General features: G+C 48.0%; 1 protein-coding gene across 2 annotated transcripts in view; it reads left to right on the plus strand.

The window, feature by feature from the left end:
* Nucleotides 1-19,770, plus strand: part of PCSK2 (proprotein convertase subtilisin/kexin type 2) — a 216,982-nt gene that overhangs the window by 184,072 nt on the left and 13,140 nt on the right. For both annotated transcript variants that reach the window (XR_010935079.1, XM_067707300.1), the window contains exons 8-10: nucleotides 1,480-1,655; nucleotides 13,059-13,274; nucleotides 15,264-15,364. Coding sequence is in view for 1 of the 2 variants with exons in the window: in XM_067707300.1 (XP_067563401.1) it covers nucleotides 1,480-1,655; nucleotides 13,059-13,274; nucleotides 15,264-15,364 (493 nt within the window). In the remaining variant the exon portion in view is untranslated. The remainder of the gene's footprint in view (nucleotides 1-1,479; nucleotides 1,656-13,058; nucleotides 13,275-15,263; nucleotides 15,365-19,770) is intronic.

The raw sequence follows: 19,770 nt of genomic DNA on the forward strand, positions 1-19,770 counted from the left end.
GCAGTCCTATAACTTTATTCAACAATAAGCAGTTAGATCTCATCCACATGAACTGTCTGTAGATTTGGGCCCTTTTTTTTTTTTTAATTTATTTTTGACTGCGTTGGGTCTTCGTTGCTGGGCACAGGCTTTCTCTTGGTGAGTGGGGGCTACTCTTTGTTGCAGTGTGTGGGCTTCTCATTGCAATGGCTTCTCTTGTTGCGGAGCACAGGCTCTGGGCGCGCAGGCTTCAGTAGTTGTGGTGCATGGGCTTAGTTGCTCCGTGGCATGTGGGATCTTCCCGGACCAGGGCTCGAACCCGTGTCCCCTGCATTGGCAGGCGGATTCTTAACCACTGTGCCACCAGGGAAGTCCCTGTCTGTAGATTTTTGAAAGTGGTGACAGGTACATAGGTAACCAATGTATATCAATCTTCCTTCCTTAAGCTGGTGTGCACACCACATTAGGTGATGCTCGTGTAATAATGTCCTTTGACCACCAGGGACAAGTCAGAAGGGTCAGAAGCCAGCCTCCGACTATGTACAGACCAGCCCTTCGTTTCAAAACTCCCGTGGATGGAAAGACTTAGGTCAGCTTCAGCAGCACTCTAGGTCCCTTGCTACAAAATAGCGTATCAAGCAGAGAACAATCTTGGCCCCAAACAGCAATGTTTAGAGGGTAATGATGAAGGAACAAATGCCCTTCCCGTTGGCTGCTGCTGAGTGGACAGGCTTTTTCCAGACAGCCCAAGGGTGATGTGAACCGTGGGTGCCACAGGCCTGGGCTCCTCCTGAGTCCCTGTACACACAGTCACACAATCAGAGAAAAGTTCCCAGCGAGAAGTCACTCCTACAAGGCATCATAGAAGCACACACTTTACAAAGGTGGCCTAGGGGAGAAGGAGGAGGGGGTGTATCCTGCACCCCACTGCAAATATATTTTAGAATGACTCCTTCAACATTTCTGTCCCCCTAGCCAAAGCCCCTTCTCAGCTACGATGCAACTGAGAGTTCCTTCCCTGCCCCTCCCCCTTGCACTGTCCTGCCCCTCCCTCTGCCCCTGCCCCCTGCCCTCTAGAATTGTTCCTTAAATATCTAAGAGCAATCTCCTCCCCACACTGTCATGGCCAGTAGATTTATTTCTCCTCTGAAACGTGTCCCCCATCACCCCCCCAGTCCCTGGAAGCCAAGCTTCCCATCAGAAACAGACCACATTAGGAATTCTAGCAACTTTTGCGAGGGGGATAAAATTGTCTTCAAATAGTTGCATAAGGAAAGGAGTGGGTGGGGTCCAAAAGGATGGAGTGGATCGGTCAGTGCACCTGCCTGATCCTCTGATCACACACACAGCGTGAGGCTGGATTCAGGATCGCCCGGCTGAGCCCAGGGCACCAGGAAGGCAGACCTCCAACCACACCCAGGACCCCAGCCCCCTACCCAACCTTGCCTCCTGTGAACCGGGGACCGGCACCCAGAGCTCCCCGGCCCTCACTGTCCACAGGGATCCGGATGCTGGACCAGCCCTTCATGACGGACATTATCGAGGCCTCCTCCATCAGCCACATGCCTCAGCTGATAGACATTTACAGCGCCAGTTGGGGCCCCACCGACAACGGGAAGACGGTGGACGGGCCCCGGGAGCTCACACTCCAGGCGATGGCGGACGGCGTGAACAAGGTAAGGTCGTTCCTGCGCCAGGAAGCCCTGAGCCACACCCGGGGAGGAGGGGTACGGGGTGTGGGTGGGGGAGGGGGAGGGGTGAAGAGTGGGGGAGGGGCGGATCGCTGGTGCCGATTGAGCACAGCGAGGGGCAGGGCTGCGGTGGAGGTGGGGCTGTTACCCTGTGCCTTAGCTCAGGTCCTTCGAGAAATGGACCCCAAATTGGGTTAGAGGTCCAGACTTATTGGAGGGGGCGCCTGTGAAGGACAAAGGCAAGGGGGCGGGGGGCGACGCTATCCTGGCCCCTGCGAAGGGAGTGGGGAAGGAGGGTCCCACAGGGAGCTGCACTAGCACCCCACCGTGCAGACGTGGCTGGGAGTGGGGTCTCCGCGCAAACTGGGTGTCTTCAGAGCACAGCAGGGGAGCTGCGTCCAGATGTTCCCGTGGGGGAGTCAGCGCGCGTTTTCGTGGCTGCCCATCCCTGGGGTCAGTCCGGGAATGGACAGAGCCAAGGAGCAGGGACCAAAGCAGCACCTCAAAGGGAGGCAGCCGGGAGCCGCGGGTCCCTGTGCGGGTGAGCGGCCCGTGGGGAGCGGCAGGAGGTGGCCTCTGCGATCCCAGGGCAGAGTCCCCCTGCAAACCACAGCCAGGCCAGAGTCTCCCTGGGTTCAGGTCCCAGGTCCGCTCTTCAGGGGCTGAGTGTCTATCCGCAGTGACCTGACCTCACTGCGCCTCCGTTTTCCTGCCTGTAAAATGGTGATAACGGTGCATTTCTCCTGGGGTCGCTGTGAGGTGTGAGATAGACATGCAAGTGCTGGCCCTGGGAGGCCCCACAAACGGCTGGTGTTTGCCTGGGTCGTTAGGGACTCTTAACCAGCCGCCCCAAAACTTTGAGGCATAATGCACAGTGCTTCACTAGGGCTTGTGGACTCTGTGGTCCAAGAATTCAGATGGGAACGGTGGGGATAGCCTGTCCCTGCTCCACAATTGCTGGGCCTCAGCTGGAAGTCTGGGGACTTGAATCACCAGGCTGGTGTGTGTTTGCAGGCCCCTGCGAGGGGCTGAATTACTGGCCATTGGTGCCACGGCACCGTCTCCTCGGGGCACTCAGTCACTTTGTCTTAGTCTTTTCCCAGGATTGGACTTCCCATCAGGTTGATGCGATGCCCTGTCCCTGCCCTCAGCCCGTCTGAGACAGCCACAAAGATCCCTGGCATTGGAATGGCACAGTGCAGTTTACGGGGGGTGGGGGGGTCACCAATAGGATGGCGGGGAGGGGCAGGAGGTAGTGCTGCTGCCCCATTTCAATGCCCAGACCCTTAGGAGTTTATAGGGTGAGACTTCTGACATACAGACAGCTATTTCCTTATCGCATTGTTCACGGTGTGGCTGGAGAGAGACGATTGCACATCCAGGCCCGGAACCAGGTGACACTGACAGCACATTACCCAGGGGAACACCTGGCAGATGCCCCCCTTCCCCATCAGACACGGATTTTCACTGAGAAGCATTTTTTGACACCTGAGGCCAAAAGAGAGTCAGAGAGTAGGTGACATCTGGCCTCTGTCAGGGTTGACAGTGCAGATGGGCTCAGTGCAGTACATCCCCGGGCGAGTCCTGTCACTCTCCATGAGCTTCTGAACGGCTCCATCACATTTCAAGGCAGGGTACTTCTCTCTTTCCATCTGTAGCGTCCCCTGCTGCAACTAAAAAGGCTCTTTCAAGTATGATTGTTCTGCAAAGCATGCCAAGTACACCAGAACTTAGGAGAATAATTTGTTATGACTTATCTTCAGCTGACAGCACGTAAATATTTTACAAAGTGGAGTATGGTGAAAAATACAGTTTCTCATTTGACTTTCCCCCAAGCTGTAGGAAGGATTCTTTCCTTATTTCAAGGTGAAATTTTTTTGGACAGTGTTATAGAATTGTGTGAGCAATGGGGTATTATACATGAGCAAAAAATACTTCCTCTCAGTTATTTCAGCTGACTGGTCAGGTCTAAAGGAAAATGTACCCCTGAAAGGTGATCTCCACCTGAACAAAGGAGTCAGATAATTACCTGTTACACTAAAGAAATTCTTATGCTTGTCTTTGAATTTTAGCATCTTGCAGATAGGTTTTGTTTGACCAACACTGTAATGATAAAAGGGGAGAGGAAGAGGAAACAGAGGATAAGACAACTTTCCAGGGATGTACCATCTGCCACGGACCCCACCACTCCCTATCGGATGACATCTGCTTCTCACATAAATGGGCTCCTTAGGGATTTGAGTTTGCATCTCCTAAATTTTCTCAATAAATACTTAACGGAGACAGCAAGCAGCTGGCATGAAGTAAGAGAAGAAGGAAACCTTTTCCCCGTTTGTTTATTTCAATTTTTTCCTCTTTATAGTCTATGTGTTGAATTTACAGTTAAGACATTCTTCACATTACATATGGGAGTAGATGACAGACAGAGACCCCTGAATTATGATATATCTTGGAACTGACTTAGTTCAGGATCCCGCAGAAGCGGACCCTGAGGTGAGGGTTGAGTTCAGGTAGTTGATTTGGGAGGTAAAGGGAGTGAGTGGGGAGGTATAACAGGGAAGAAAGGGGCTATTAAAGGATTTGTTATCAAGTCAGCTACTACCGTCAACTGGAGCTTAATCCCACGGGGAAACTGGGAAACCATGCAGAACACACACTGAAGTTATCCCAGCCGGCGGCACGGGAGCTGGCGGAAAAGTCAGTGGTTCAGGTTGTTCCCAAGGGGTGTAAATGTCCCAGCACTTTCAGCCGGGAGGGAGGTGTGCAGGGCAGCCTTCAGCCTCTGGGGAGAAATCCCTTACACGAAGAGACGCCTGTGCTGACATCTGGAAACCCCCAGCGCAGAAGAAGCCACAAGCTCGAAGGAATACGGGCGACACCCACTACCATCTACCACAATCTCCAAGTGCAATTTGGGCAAAGCCTAATCTGAACTTGGAGTCATCTCTCTCTGGGTAATAAAGGACCAATATGGCGATGTGTTTGCTGGTCAGAAAAGGATGTAGCCCTTACAGAGAGACTGATGGCGAGCAAAGCCCAGCTGGTATGGGATACGGCATCTTACATCACTCTGACAACCAGAAGAGGAATTCAGAGACCACTAGAGGGTCTTGAGAGTGATGACTGACTCATGAACTTCTTTCCACATCTTAAGGAAATGCACCCAGGGCAGCTCTGGCACGTTTTTGGCTGGCTCTGATGACTACACCCCAACCTCTTATTAATCACACCTCAGGGTTGCTACCAGAGGGAACATCTTAGGAATATTTAAAGACAAGGGAACAGAAAATCCTCTGAGGCACAGGCACGGATGAGACAGAGCATTGATAGTTTATTTCCTGGGCGGGGGATGGGAGGTTGCAAAGGGCTCAAACACAGATCCCAGATCTTGGAGCTGGAATATATTATACTAGGGGTCACTTGCAAGACTGGCCCAAAAGCCACCATCCAGGAAGGGGGGCGGGGTGGGGGAGGCTGCCCAAGGAGACAGTGATTAATCAGGACGCGCGAGGAGGAGCCTGGTGCCCTGCAGAAATTTAATCAGAGCAGTGGGCCTGACACAGTGGCACAAGTGCCGGGGCCTCTGGCGGCAACGATGCCTCCTGCCAAGAAGCTCTCAGGACTCCTCCAGGAGCCCTGATTGATGCTCTGAAACCAAACGAAGGTTCCCAACTGCACAGGGGATGCCGCTGCTTGGAATCTGCGGTTCGGCCTCTGAGATGCCTTTCTCAGTTACAGTCCCTCCTTTCATCTCTGAGAAGGAGAAGCGGGAGGAAAAGCTGGCGGGTTTCTGGTGACCTTTCCTAAGCGTTGGCCAGCCCCAGGTGGGGTGGGCAACCATCCTGGTTGCTCGGGACTTTCCGAGGTTTTGCGCTGGGAGCCCCACTTCCCGGGAACTACCCAATCCCGGGCCAACCGAGGCAGTTGTCACTCACCTTTAAGCCTTCTTGATGGTGGCGACCCATCTGCGCCCAGGGAGAAACCCAACCACCAGGTTAAGGGACTGATGTGGACTTAAGCCTTCAACAGCTCCTGTGACATCAGAAAGGTTCATCACGGCGTGTTTGGATCCTGCTAGAAAGAGACAGGATGGCACGGGAGCCTTACCTCCAAGGTGGATACACGGCGGGACAAGTCAGGGGCAACTGCAGGTGTGGGGAAACACGGGCTCAAGTGAAGGATTTAAGCAGAGGCTACGTAGTGCCACCCTCCATTCGGCTTTCTTGGGGATCTGACACCCCACCCACTCCTGCTGAATTCCGTGGAACCCACGGGGGTGCGAGGCAGACGCTGCAGTCCCCTGGCCCGGGGGCGGCTTCCTGCGCGTCACCAGCCGCCTCTCCCTGCGCCTCTGCCTGAGGACCTGCCGACCCCACGGGAGGCGCTCCCAGTCCCAGGCCGCGCAGCCCGGACTGTGGGGCAGCCGACGGCGCGCTGTCCTGGGGACAGGTTCTCAGGGGTCTACAGAGGCTGGGGGGAGGCTCCTCATCAGCTCACACTTGGTTGGCCCTTCTCCCTCCCCCCACCCCTATCCCCATCTCATGCTCACTTGTGTCTCCTGAGATCGCCCCCCAAGTCCTGGTCTCAGCATCTGTTTTTGAAGGGGCGTAAACTGGGACCCACTGCTTCTCCCTGTAGGCGTGACCAGCAGTTCTCTGAGAGTGAGCCCCCGCTCCCAGGAGGGGTCCGCTCATCTGTCACCCTTGTTTAAGGTTCTGTGTGACTTCACTGCTACCCCCAACATTCCAAGTACAGAAGAGAAGGGAATAAAGAATGAAACCATAAAACAGCTACACAGAAATATAATGCAGTCACTGATACTGTGCCAGAGAGGGACTTTCTACACGTAAAAGAGGAAATATTTACCCCTCAAAAAAGAGTAATAAGTATTACTCATAAAACCTTTCAAAATTTCTACAACTCTGGTCATTGTTAAAGCTGGTCAATGGATACAGGGAGATTCATTATACCATTCACTCTACTTTTCGTGACGCTTAACGTTTTTCAAATTAAAAGGTTTTTATTCACACTAAAAAAGCAAAAAAAAGCAAAAAGCAATTCAGTAGGTGGTTAAGTTGTCAGGAGTCAGAATATACATTTAGAGAAAAGTGAAAACAGCAACTGTTCTAATATGATACAAATGGCTACTTTTGGCTTGGGATAAAATTTTCTGGGACTATACTATATTCCCTGAATATATATATTTCAGGGACTATATTAAAAAGAGAGAGGTTTTTAATGCTGTATCTTTTTTTAACGTTATATCTATATAAACTAAATGGAACCAAATGTGATGAACTTTATCAGTCAGGAGAGGCTACATTGTGCTGCAGTAACAAACAGCCCCCAAAGCTCAGGGGCTTGAAAGCACAAAGGTTTATTTCTCAATCAGCTGCTCAGCCATCATGGTCAGTAGAAGGCTCTGCTCACCACAGTCTCCTGGGGATCAGAGCCGACACCTGGAACATTGCTACTCACTGTGCAGAGGGAAAGAAAGAGCTCTGCACAGCTGGCACTGACCGGTAAATGGTTCAGCTGAGGAATGATACCATGTATCTGTCACTCCCACTCACAACTCACTGATTAACACAGCTTATAAGACCCCACCCAAGCACAAGGGGGCATTATCATGGGCCTAGACAGTGGGAAGCTAGGAATATTTGACAATCAGCACCAATAGCTACTACAATGAGCCCAGAAAAACTGCTGGGTGACCAGTGATCTTGTGAGGACAAACACACAAATGTCAAATGTGTTTGTGAATAGGTTGAATAAAATTGTTCCATGAACTGTGAGTACAGAAAAGCAGTGCTTGTAAATCAATGCATAGTTTAATATGGTATTTAAATATATATTTGTAAAAAATAATAGACATAAGTAATAAAGTGGAAATTTTTCTGCAAGTCAAAATGCAAAATACAAAAGAAAAAAAAGTGGGTAAATATATATATGCAATATAGATGACAAAAACTTGGTTAAGGTCTTTAATATAGAAAGAGCTCTAACAAATCAATAAAAAGGATATCATGAAAGAAAAAATAGGTACAGGACATTATCTTTGGGGGCTTGGTGCTTTACTAAGGTATTCATAAAGCAAGAATACTAATGAGCAGTAAAGGTATAAAAAGATAAGCTCATAGTGGAAAAAAATATATAACTCAAAACAATGAGGTACCAATTTTTTCCACCAAGCTGGAAAAACTATTTTTTTAATGATTCTAAATCTTGACCCAGATAGGCTGGATGTGGAGTTCTTGTGCACTGCTGGTGAAGATATAAATTATTAATAAGCCGTATAAAGAGCAATCATATGGCACTATGGATAAAGAATCTTCATTCATTCCTTTTCACCCAAAATTCCCTATTTTAAAAACTCTGCTTGAAGAAATAAACAGGAATACAAAGACATATATAAAATAATGTTCATTTCAGCACTTTAAAACCTAGAAACAGCCTTCCACGTACGTCTAAGAAAAAGAGTAAATAAATTATGGAATGGCTATTTAAGAAGACTAATAAAAACATATAACGTAGAGTAATATTTAATTATGTGAGGAAATGTTAATAATGTAATGGTAAGTGAGAAATACATTGTAAGCAGGGCCACAAAGGTGGATATACTTTATGATCCCAATTTCATTCTTTTTTTTTTTTTTTTAACATCTTTATTGGGGCATAATTGCTTTACAATGGTGTGTTAGTTTCTGCTTTATAACAAACTGAATCAGTCATACATAAACATATGTTCCCATATGTCTTCCCTCTTGTGTCTCCCTCCCTCCCACCCTCCCTATCCCACCCCTCCAGGCTGTCACAAAGCTCCAAGCCAATATCCCTTTGCCATGCGGCTGCTTCCCACTAGCTATCTACTTTACTACGTTTGTTAGTGTGTATATGTCCATGACTCTCTCTTGCCCTGTCACAGCTCACCCTTCCCCCTCCCCATAACCTCAAGTCCGTTCTCTAGGAGGTCTGCATCTTTATTCCTGCCTTACCCCTAGGTTCTTCATGACATTTTTTTTCCTTAAATTCCATATATATGTGTTAGCATATGGTATTTGTCTTTTTCTTTCTGACTTACTTCACTCCCAATTTCATTCTTAAACCTGTTCTTATACTTTGCATTTATATATATAACTGGCAGGAATACACAACATATCACCAGTGATTTTCTGTTCATGGGCGATCACATGGGATTTTTATTTTCTTCTTCATGCTCTAGATTCCAGTTCTTCCACAATGAATATGGTTTTCATTATAAAAATATGACTTTTTTAAAGTATGTCAGTGTTGTATTAAGATGTCGAGGTGACTGGAAAATAAAACTGAGTGTAATCGAGTGTTTAGGAAATACAAACTTTATCAGGCTGTCCTCACCAGTGTCTGCAGGCAGATACCACCACTGGGCCAGGGCCTGGGGAGGGGGCTCATTAGTCCGGGTCACTAGGCACTGGGGAGGATGAAGGGACCGACTCACTTTAGCCCGAAGTCTCTCAAAGTGGGATCTTCACCTCCTGGGACAGGTGATGTGCTGAGGGTACACAGAGTCACCGCACCAGCCTCAAGCTGGAACTTTACTATAGCCGATGGTAAGCAATTTGTGCCATTATTTTATATTATAAGCAAAATACAAAATCGGCAAGAACTTTTAAGAAATGTGAGTCTGTGAAAGGCTGCTTTAGGCTATGCTTTTAAAATCGGCAAGTTCCAACTCACTGCCCTTTGCCAATAGGTTAGAGCAAAGACTCAGCCTCAGCACTGTTGACACTTGGGCCAGATAATTCTTAGTTGGTAGCTGGTGGGGACAGGAGGCAGAGGGCTGCCCTATGCATTATGAAAGTTTAGTAGCATCCCTGGCCTCCACCCACTGGATGCTAATAGTACACACACCACACACATCTACCCAGTAGATGCTGGTTGTGACCACCAAAAATGTCTCCAACGGTGCCAAATGCCCCCTGGGGCACAAAATCACCTCCGGTTGACAACATCGGTGGTTAAATACCGCCAATAGTGCCTTGGTGAAAACTTCTCTTTTTGTGAAGACTTTTGAGAGACATTAATCCCACTATACTCCAGAAGACTAATACAAAGACAGAATTCAAAGTGGAATTGCACCACATATAAATACACTTGACAAAAAAAAAAGCAGGAGTGGCAGGAGAGGCAGAGAAGGCAATTCCATTGTCAACCAGAATAACACGGAGGGCAAGTGTGCCCACCAGTCTCCACTGAGCATGCGTTACAGAGTAAGGGCGGGAGACCCCCAGCAGGAAGCCCACCCCTGCGCAGTGCAGGCTTTGGGCCATCTACCCCCTCATCTGTGGGTGACCCTTCCACACCCCGTTTGGGGTTTTGCTCTTCTTTACCACTTGCTCCCTGGATAAAATTCCCTCTGTTGAACTGCCCAGCATGGCAGTATCTTGATCAATGCAGTGTACCTCTCGGGATCAAGTTAAATTTGTAAGTTAACTTGGGGAAAACTGACATCTCTGTGATGCTGCCTTTCTATCCAAGAACATGACAGTGTTGGTGTGTCTTTCCACCTGTGTCCCTCCACAGAATTTCAAAGTCCTATTTTTTTTTTTTTAGTTTGTTGAATTTCTACCTAAGTATTTTATCCTTCGTGTGGCTGGTGTGAATTGTGCTGCTGCACAGGATTGCTGTGAGGATGCAGTGAGTTACTGTGTAAAGTGCTCAGAGCGGTCCCTGGCACACAGTAAGTGCTGCAGAAGTGCTTGCTGTGATTATCATCTGTCATACCCGCCAGTGGATGATTGCTTGAATGCGGGTCGCAGTTGTTCTATCTTGGTTTCAGCCCAGCTGCTGTTCAGGTGAAGCTGGGGGGCAGAAGTGGATCTTGGGGTGTCATTTCAACAGGAAAGTGTGGCATGCTGATAACGGGCCCATCTCACAGCTGGCTCTCAGCCTCTTATAGATGCCCCTCCCCACCTGCCCTCAGAACCAGGGTCTGCTCCTCAGTGGCCCATCTTCCCCAGAAGCCAGGGAATCATTAGAAGCAAGAATATAATTATTACTGCCTCATGTAAACACACACACACACACACACACACACACATCTTAGGAAAATGATGTTTAATATTCCTAGCAATCAAAGTATTCTTGTGGGCAAGTCTTACATCCAAAACAAAACTAATGTTTGCTGCTCACTCTTCAGAAACATGCTGATAGTTATTCTCTGTGTATCAGTGAGCAAAGCCGCATAACAACTTCCCCAAAACTCAGTAGTTTAAAATAACAACCATTTAAGTCTGATCATGGGTCTACAGGTCTGCCGACCTGGGCCATCCTTGGCTAATCTCAGGTGGCCTCACTCATGCATCTGTGGTCAGCTGCGGGGTGAGCTACAGACTTTCTGGTCTGAGGTAGCCTCCCCTGTCTGGCAGCTGTTGGCTGTGACAGTGAACCTGACTGGACTGTCGGTCATCAACCAGCCGGCTAACTCAGGTTGGTTCCCATGGTGCTCTGAGGGAGAGCGGAAGTGGGTAGGTCTCCTTGAAACCAATGCTTGGAACCGACACAGCACCACTTCCCACCACATCCTGTTTGCCGAAGCAAGAGAGGAGGCCAGCCCTGATTCAAGCAGTGGGAAACGGACCTCTCCTCTTGATGGGCAGCGCTGCAAATCATACAGTAAAGGGGGCATGAATACAGAGAAAGCCGGACAAGTTAGAGTCACGATCCTTCTCCCTACACCAAACTGAGAACGCTTTTAGCACTGGTTTCCTTTTAGCGGAGGTTGCTTGTCTCACGAGCAGCCCACCTGTGGGCTGGTTCAGAGGAAGTTTCCTCAGGTGGCAGCCTCACCCATTTACCCTGATTCATGTCTGTTTCACTTTCCGAGGGTGCCATTTCCCGACATTGAGCCCAAATCTGAGTCTGCTTGAGAGGGTGATCCCCTGCACCAGCTGTAAGGATGATACGTTTGTTTCCCTCTGTGTCCTGGTTTCTGAGAGCAGTTGCTCGTTTGGATAGAGTTTTCCAGGACAGATATATCAAGGTGCTGAAGACAGTTCTCAGCTAGTGGCTGAATCAACCTTTGTTGATGTATTGACTCAGTCAGTCACAGGCTAATTAACTCCAAGTCCTGTTAGAAGCAATCAGAATGTCACTTCTCATTGTCAGGAGGCAGAGAGACTTTGGCGGTGACCCAATCATCCTCTCTCCTCTGGCGTCGCCGCCCTTAAACCACTGAGTTAGGACCGAGGACCGCTGGTGGCCGTGCAGGGACAGACTTTCTCTGCCATGATTTCTACTTTTGTCCTCGCCCTAGAGGGTTACCCAGAGTCCTGGCCAGGCTGAACACCTACTGCTCACCTGCCACACGGCATCCCTGCCCTCATCACCGCCCACCCAGCCTGCGGGTCAAAGCAGGGTAGCCCGGCCCTCCTGCCCCTGGGGTCAGAAGATAGGAAGCTGGAAGGAATGGCCACTCCAGGTTGTGGAGGCAGAGAGAATTCTCCTAGAAGACAGAGAACAGGAAAAGAAAAACAGAAGCACTAAGAAAGTGGTTTAAACAGAAAAGCAATGCAAACTGTAGGTACCTACAACTAAGCTTGCTGGTTATAACTAATTAGCATATGGCAGTAATCACTGTACACGTCATTATGTTTAAAATTATTTCTGCTGTATGTTTTACTTGATCATATTAGACTTTCTTCTTATATTTATATATTTGGTGTTCCCTTACACAGGTACAATATATATATTTTGCTTAAAAGAATTCTAGTATGATCCAACTGAGTAAAAAAAAAGTGTATTATATATATATATACACACACACACACACACACACACACACCCTAACATATATATAATCTGCAAGTAAAATGTGTATTTTATACTTACAATATCTACATATATATGTAAACTTATATAAAATATATATAATATATAAAATAGAAGCTATAAATATCTTTTATATCTTATTTGGCTAAGTACTGATATAAATATTCAAGTACATTTGCATTTTTGCTGAAAAGTGCCTGAAAGAATATATAAGAATTACATGCAGGCGTATTTTTTTTCATTTTCCTTTCCATATACTTTGACTTTTTACCATGAGAATGTACTATGTTTAAAAGCAGTTCATTTGTCAGTTTTAAGGAGATTCTTCCAGTTTTTTTCACGTTATTATCCCCAGCTTAAATTGTAAATTCGGATGACTTTTCTATTGAATCCTTCCTGAAAAGAAAAATTCTCACGGTGCCCGGCCAGAAGGATAGTGGTTTTCAAGGGCAGATAGAAAGGAAGCCAGTCCTTGCTCTCAGCTGCTGAAGAAGCCCAGGTCCCCACCAGGACCCCGACCCCAGCCCCGGCGGGACCCCCTGCAGCCCGCGCATCTCTCCCTGTCGCCCCCCACCCCAGGGCCGAGGGGGCAAAGGCAGCATCTACGTGTGGGCCTCAGGGGACGGCGGCAGCTACGACGACTGCAACTGCGACGGCTACGCCTCGAGCATGTGGACCATCTCCATCAACTCGGCCATCAACGACGGCAGGACCGCCCTGTACGATGAGAGCTGCTCCTCCACCCTGGCCTCCACCTTCAGCAACGGGCGCAAGCGCAACCCCGAGGCCGGAGTGGTGAGTGCGAGGCCGGGTGGGTGGACACTCCTGACGTCATGCGCAGACACAGTGACGTCATGGGAGGAGGAGCTCCCCACCCCCCTTCCCTCAAAGAGTCAGGGCCTATCCCCGGGGGAGATCCACCCTCTTCCAGGCTGATGATGCCTTGTTATCAAGGTAGAGACCTACGATAAACAAGAACGTGATGACCTCCTTCCCGCTCATGTACCATCGATTTTCTTGTTCGTTGTTTTGGCTTACAAATAATGATGAACTCTGGTTTGCCCCCAGCACGTCACTTATAAGCATAACTAATATTAAGAACTGGGGCATCACACCTGCACCCATCTGAGCCAAGAGCTCGTCCATTTATTACAGCAATTTAAAAATAGCAGCCATGGACGGACTTTTCTGGGTCCATAAAACCCCCCAAAGTGGGCACATGTGTGTTTTCTCAAAGGAAGAGTAGTGTGTTCCATCGTATTTTAAAATGGGTCCATGATTGAGAAAACAAAAAGGTTAAGAATCACAGACTTATTTACTGCACTTTGAGCAACTCTTCCTTCCTGGGCACCGAGGTTTAATAGTGAATTTTCCAAGGCCCCTAGAAATGTATGTCTGTAAAGCATAACGAGCATTTTGGGATCTCTTCCTCTCTCTGGGTATTTCACTCGCATAGGGGCCTTTCCTCAGTCTTCCAAGCCTGGAATTTAGTGGTTGGTTCAGGAGTCCTGCTGAGATACGTCCTGCCCGGCCACTGCCTCCTCTGGGGTTGGGAGGAACACAGTCACCAATACCAGCTAGTCCTGCAGTCCCAGGTGCCTGCCTGGGCTCCACCTGACCAGCTGGCCAGGCTCTCACGTGACCCAGGAGAAGCCCTTTACCTACAGGAGACACAGACCTTAGCCTGACTCCCTCCATGAGCCTGGGGCTCCCCCTGGTCTTGGGGAGGATGGAGATCGTGTCAGGTCCTCCCAAGCAGAAGAAGGTTTCACCTCTCTCATCCTACAAGCTACATGGGCGGAAAGGGACAAGTGAAGAAGCTCCCCTCCCTGCCCCAAGAGCCTCCCAATGGTGTCACTTTGTCCTCAGCGCCTGTCTATGACTCTCTTTCTACTACGGCTGGGGAGGGGCCTTGAGTTCTCTTTGAATATTGTCATTTTCCGCAAGTAGATGCTTTTAAACCTCCCTGGTACTTTGTCCCCCAAAATAATAGGCCCACTTGAGGAGCCTACAGACAAACAGGAGGAAGGAGTATTCTCGTGGCTTATAAATGATCTTAATGAAAACCCTGGCTCTCACAAACACTGCAAATGGGGACTTTCTCTTTGTAAAATCCTTTAAAACTCAGTTGATCAGCCTCCCTTGGGGTGATCACTCATGTATCAGAGGTGTCGCTCAGTGTGTTCCAGATTCTTTCCGTGGATTTTAGATGTAGAGAATGTAACACTTCTCTTTAATGGCCTGTCCCTCTAGGCAAACTGTGGCTGAGCCTGTTTTGTCTTTCCTCTTTGGGAATGCCACCCTTTTTCCTGAAGGGAAAGGAAATTGCTGATGGACTGGCCCTGAGCTTTCTGAGCCAATCCCAATGCAACAAAACTCACCATTGCTTTGACTATGGTGGTGATATTGGCTTGTCACTTTCCACCTGTTGTTTCCTTTTAGGATCCAGAAGATAAATGTCTCTCTGGTCTCTAGAATAGCTGCAGATAGCTTCTATGAACAATTGACTTGCTTTTATCTTGTGGACACTGTAACTATAACTGATTGTGTTTCCCTTTTTGCACGGGCTACTAGGAAACTCAGATAAAATGCATGGCAAAATAGATACATGGGTGCTAAGCTTATCCTTACCTTCATCTTAATCTTCTTCAGAACAAGGCAGAGTTTAAGTAAAAGAAATAGAAAATCCTCTGCTCCGTGTTGTTTTGGGTTTAAAGCAGTGTGACTCACGTTTTGGGTTTAAAGCAGTGTGACTCACTCATTACTCGCTATCTTCCCCTCCAGGCAACCACAGATCTGTACGGCAACTGCACCCTGAGGCATTCTGGGACATCCGCAGCTGCTCCCGAGGCAGCTGGAGTGTTTGCACTGGCTTTAGAGGCTAAGTATGTTTCCATCTCGGGACCAAGGGCCGGTTCTGCAGGGTGTACTGAGACATGTCTCCCCACCTAGGTGTCCACAGAGGCAAAAGTGGGTGTGAGAGTCAGTAAATAGTCAGGGCCAATGAACTCTGGTGGGCATTGCTAAATGGTACACACACACACTCACACACACACACCACAAAACTACATCCTGAGAGAGCACAAGAGCCCAACATCCAACCACACATAGGGGCACATCGATGTTTTCTTGGTGAAAACACCCTTTTATCTTCTATGGATCCCGTGGCTGTCTTACTCTAATAATACTCCCAAACAGCTACATGAAGGAAAACCATTGCCAAGCCGGGTATCCAGCAAGGTTTTCAGACATGTGTTAAACAGGATGCTCTTGCTCCAGATTTGTTAACTTATAAGGCTGAATTCATTTTAACACTGAGACAAGGTGGGCGAAGTCACACAACGTAGACCAAGAAATGGGCTTTGCTGGGAAAACATCCAGCTACCAGAGAGGGGAGACCATCCCCTCTGTTCTCACCACCTCCGCAGAGGCCACAGGTCAGTACAGCTGGACCCACCTTGGATTTGAGCATCAGCAGAGGTCCCTGCCCACCCACTCCCCTGTCTTCTCTCAGTGCAAACCAGAGGCTGGCCTTGGGTTTGAACAATGAACTTGTGGCTTCAGGCACCACCCATGTGGTGTAAGTGCAAATGCCCGCTAGGCAGGGAATTATCCAAGAATACAGAAGCAGCAACTTATAAGAAGTTGAATTCAGGCTCCTGGGGAAGGGAAGTTGAGTTCCTGTCCCTGTCAGCCATTGCTAGGCAACCGGAGCTTCTAGCAACAATCTTCAGGCAGCCCTGCTTGACTCTCCACATATGCAGTGCATTTTTTGACTTGCAAAGGAGGTAAGAGCTGATTCCTAGAATAGGAGAGGACTTCAAAAGATTATCTAGTCCAACCCCTCTGCCTTTAAGCAGAAAAGACATCATTATCCCCCTTTTACAGATAAGGCCCCAAATTGGGAGTGACTTCTCTTTTGGACCAGGCCAAGCTTTGATTCGTTTAACAAAAGTCAGTTGGAAATTTTAGGAAAGAGATGGACACTGGTCAAAGCCTTCCTATTAAGCACAGAGACCAGAACTTACTCACGTATTATGTGCCTTTCCTGAAGATGAAGCTGTCCCTCTCAGGGCCTGTTGGGTCCTGGAGTCTGAGCCTCACTCACTCCAGCTGGGAGCAGACGAGCAGAGGGAAGCTGCTGCCTGCCGCAGAGCCTTGCAGAGGACAGGGAACAAGAAGGGCTTCCTGGCCTCCTCTTAAATCTAAGAGGGCAGAACTTGACTCAAAGTCTCCTTAGATTCTGGCAAGCAAAAAGTCACTTTCCCAGGCCTCTATGCCTACAAAGTGACCCCTTACATACGTCAAAGTAATGGAGTAGGCTGCTGGGACTTTAAACAGATGCATGGGCTCTGCACCAATTATTCTCCATTCTTTAGCACACTTGCAGATTTCCTTACAGAAAAGAATGCAATCACCACTTAGGCACACTTTGTTTTGGAGCAATGGTCATGAATTGAGTGCTGTCTATTGCCATAAAGAGGGAAAAAGTGATACCTGGCAGTAGGGGGTTCAAGCCCGTCTTGGGAGCCAGTCCTCAAAAATTCCTCAGAACACCGATCACCTGAGTTGGAAACACGCCCTGAAATTAGAGTTTGATGCAAGTGATTTATTAAGAGAGGGATCCCGGCAGAGACCACTGGGGAGGAGAGGAAGCAGGTCGGGCTGGGGAAGAAGCTGAGCAAGGATGCGATTTCAGAAGTTCTGGCCTCAGCCTGATCCCAGGGAGAGCTCTGGAGGGTAAATTATGCCTCAGAGTTTGTTCCACATCAAAGCAAGGGAGCTGGGCTGCCATATTCTTGTACTGTTTGGCCATTGGCTAAGAGCCCCACCTGGGAAAGTAAACTCCAAGACTTCTCTGTGGGCCCAAAGGCTCCAACAGCCAGCAGCTGAAACCACTGCTCGGCATGAAATAGCCCCAGGAGAGAGCCCGGAGGGCGGAGGAGGGAAAGACTCTCCACGAACACTTCCTACAGCTCATCTCCTACAGCTCATCTCTCTTTATCTTCACATGAGGCAGCTGGGAGTCCCTGGTGACATATGTGGCAGCAGTCAAGGGCTGTTTCCCACCCAGAGGTCCAATAAGAAAGCTTTTCCAAAGCAACTTGAATACAGTAAATAAATTATCCTGTCTAAATGAATTCCCATCCGGACTACGGAAGAGGGAGAATGACCCCCCCCATGGCTCCAGGGGACAAAGGGAAACCACGCCTCTGTTCTGACCAGTCATCACCTTGTGGTTTAATCTCATAAAATGCTTTTCTGCCAAATGCTTGAAAATGCCTTTCTGAGTTGTCGGGAACATTGCTCACGTTTCCCAGTGAGACCAATATCAGAGACATTCCGAAGAATTTCTTTAGTGGGGAGTTACTGCTGCCTTCAAATATTTGGGGTTCTCTCCATAACCCAGGCTTTCTGGATGGTTCAAGAGGGCTGAGCTGGGTTCGAGGGGTAGATGTCAAAAGAGGCAAACTTGTGACCCAGGAGAACCATCCACAGTAAAGCGGCCCATATACTGGACTAGAACAGTGTTTCCAAAACTGACCTTCCAAGGGATGAGCTCCATCAAAGTCTACTAGATGCAGAGAAAAGTGCACAAATATTAGATACAGCTCAAAGACTTCTGGTAAAGTTAACAGATCCGTGTAACCAGCACCCAAGTCAGGAAACAGACCATTACCTAAGTCTCAGTATGTGCTTTTCGGTTCAGGATTATGTCTGAGAGATTCCTCCATGCTGCTGTGTGTGCTTATAGGTAGTTCATACTTGTTGTTGAATATTACTCCATCGTATAAGTGGATACTTGGGTTGTTTCCACACTGGGGCTGTTGTGAGTAACATTGCTGTGAGCATTCTCGTACGTGTCTTTTGGTGAAGATGTGGACGCATTTCTGTTTGATGTATATTAGGGATTCAAAAAGCTGGGTCATGGGGTATACACAGGTGCAGGTCTAGCAGTTTTCCAGAGTTGGTGCACTTGCTGACACTCCCTCCAGCAGTGTATGAGAGTTACAGCTGTTCCACATCCTTGCCAACATTCGCTATTATCTGTCTTCTACACTTTAGCCATTCTTGTGGGCATTCTGTGGAATTGCACTGTAGTTTTAATTTTTATTTCCCTGATAACTAGTGAAGTTGAGCACTGGGGAGTTTTGAAAATGATAGATTCCCAAGACTCAGCCGAAGGTCACTGAATCACATCCTTAGGGATGAATGGCCCAGGAATCTGTCTTTTCAACGCCTTTTTCAGGGACTGCAAGAGCAGCCAGCCCCGTGCTGGTCTGTGGCCTGGAGTGTGTGGCATCCAGGAGTACGGCAAGGGCTCTATGAACCTAGCACTCAGGTGCCGTTTGCGGAATATGAACATCGCACTCTGCCTCTGACTAGGTGCCCGTATTAGACTGAAAACAGGAAATCCAAAAACAACAGCTAAACTGAGACAGGAATTTATTTTTCTTTTCTTTTCCTTTTTTTTTTAATAGCATAGTAACAATATATTTTAAATAGAATATTAATTTTATTTAATAAGTTTCTTATGAAGGAGTTTATTTTTCTGTCATGCAGAAGATAATACAGAGGTGAGGAGCCCCGGCGAGTGCAGGGTGGCCACCAAGAATCAGGGACTCTGTCTCTAGATTTCTGTTCTTCTACCCCTTCATGTTATCTAGATGCCACGGGAGCTCCAGCCATCATGTTTACATGTCAGGCAGGAAGAGGGGAAAAGCAAAGGGAAAAAAGAAATCCACCAGCTGAGTGATCCCTGTTTAAAAATTTTTCAAAAAAATCACCCAGGGACTTATTTCTTATTGGCCAGAACTGTCACATCGCCACCCCAGACTGCAAGGGAGGATGGGAAATGTAGTTTTGTAGCTGTTCTCTCCTTAAATTCCCTTTGCTGTCTTGATTATCAGGAGGAAAATGTGAATTGGAATCCAGAGAATTTGACACCATAAATAGAAGAACTCTGAAAAACAATGGTCTTTCAGGGGTAATCCTCACAAATAGGGAACTCAAAAAAAAAAAAAAAAAAGGGCACTATTTTGCACCAGTGGGAAGTTAGTACACCGATCGTAAGTGCAGGGCTCTGTAGGAGATATGGTTCTACGGATCATTCACAGGCAAAAACTCACTTGCCAGGACCAGCTTTAGAGGCTTAGGAAACAGCCCATCCCGAGGTCTCCCTGGTGCAGGATTCCTCTTCCAGCCATGCGGGGTCAGTCTCTCCCTGGGCTTCACACTGGTTTTTCCAAGATCCCACACTCTCTTGCTCAAGACGGCTGCCACCTTGGCC

Source organism: Pseudorca crassidens, chromosome 15 (genome assembly GCF_039906515.1).
Source record: "Pseudorca crassidens isolate mPseCra1 chromosome 15, mPseCra1.hap1, whole genome shotgun sequence".
Taxonomy (NCBI): domain Eukaryota; kingdom Metazoa; phylum Chordata; class Mammalia; order Artiodactyla; family Delphinidae; genus Pseudorca; species Pseudorca crassidens.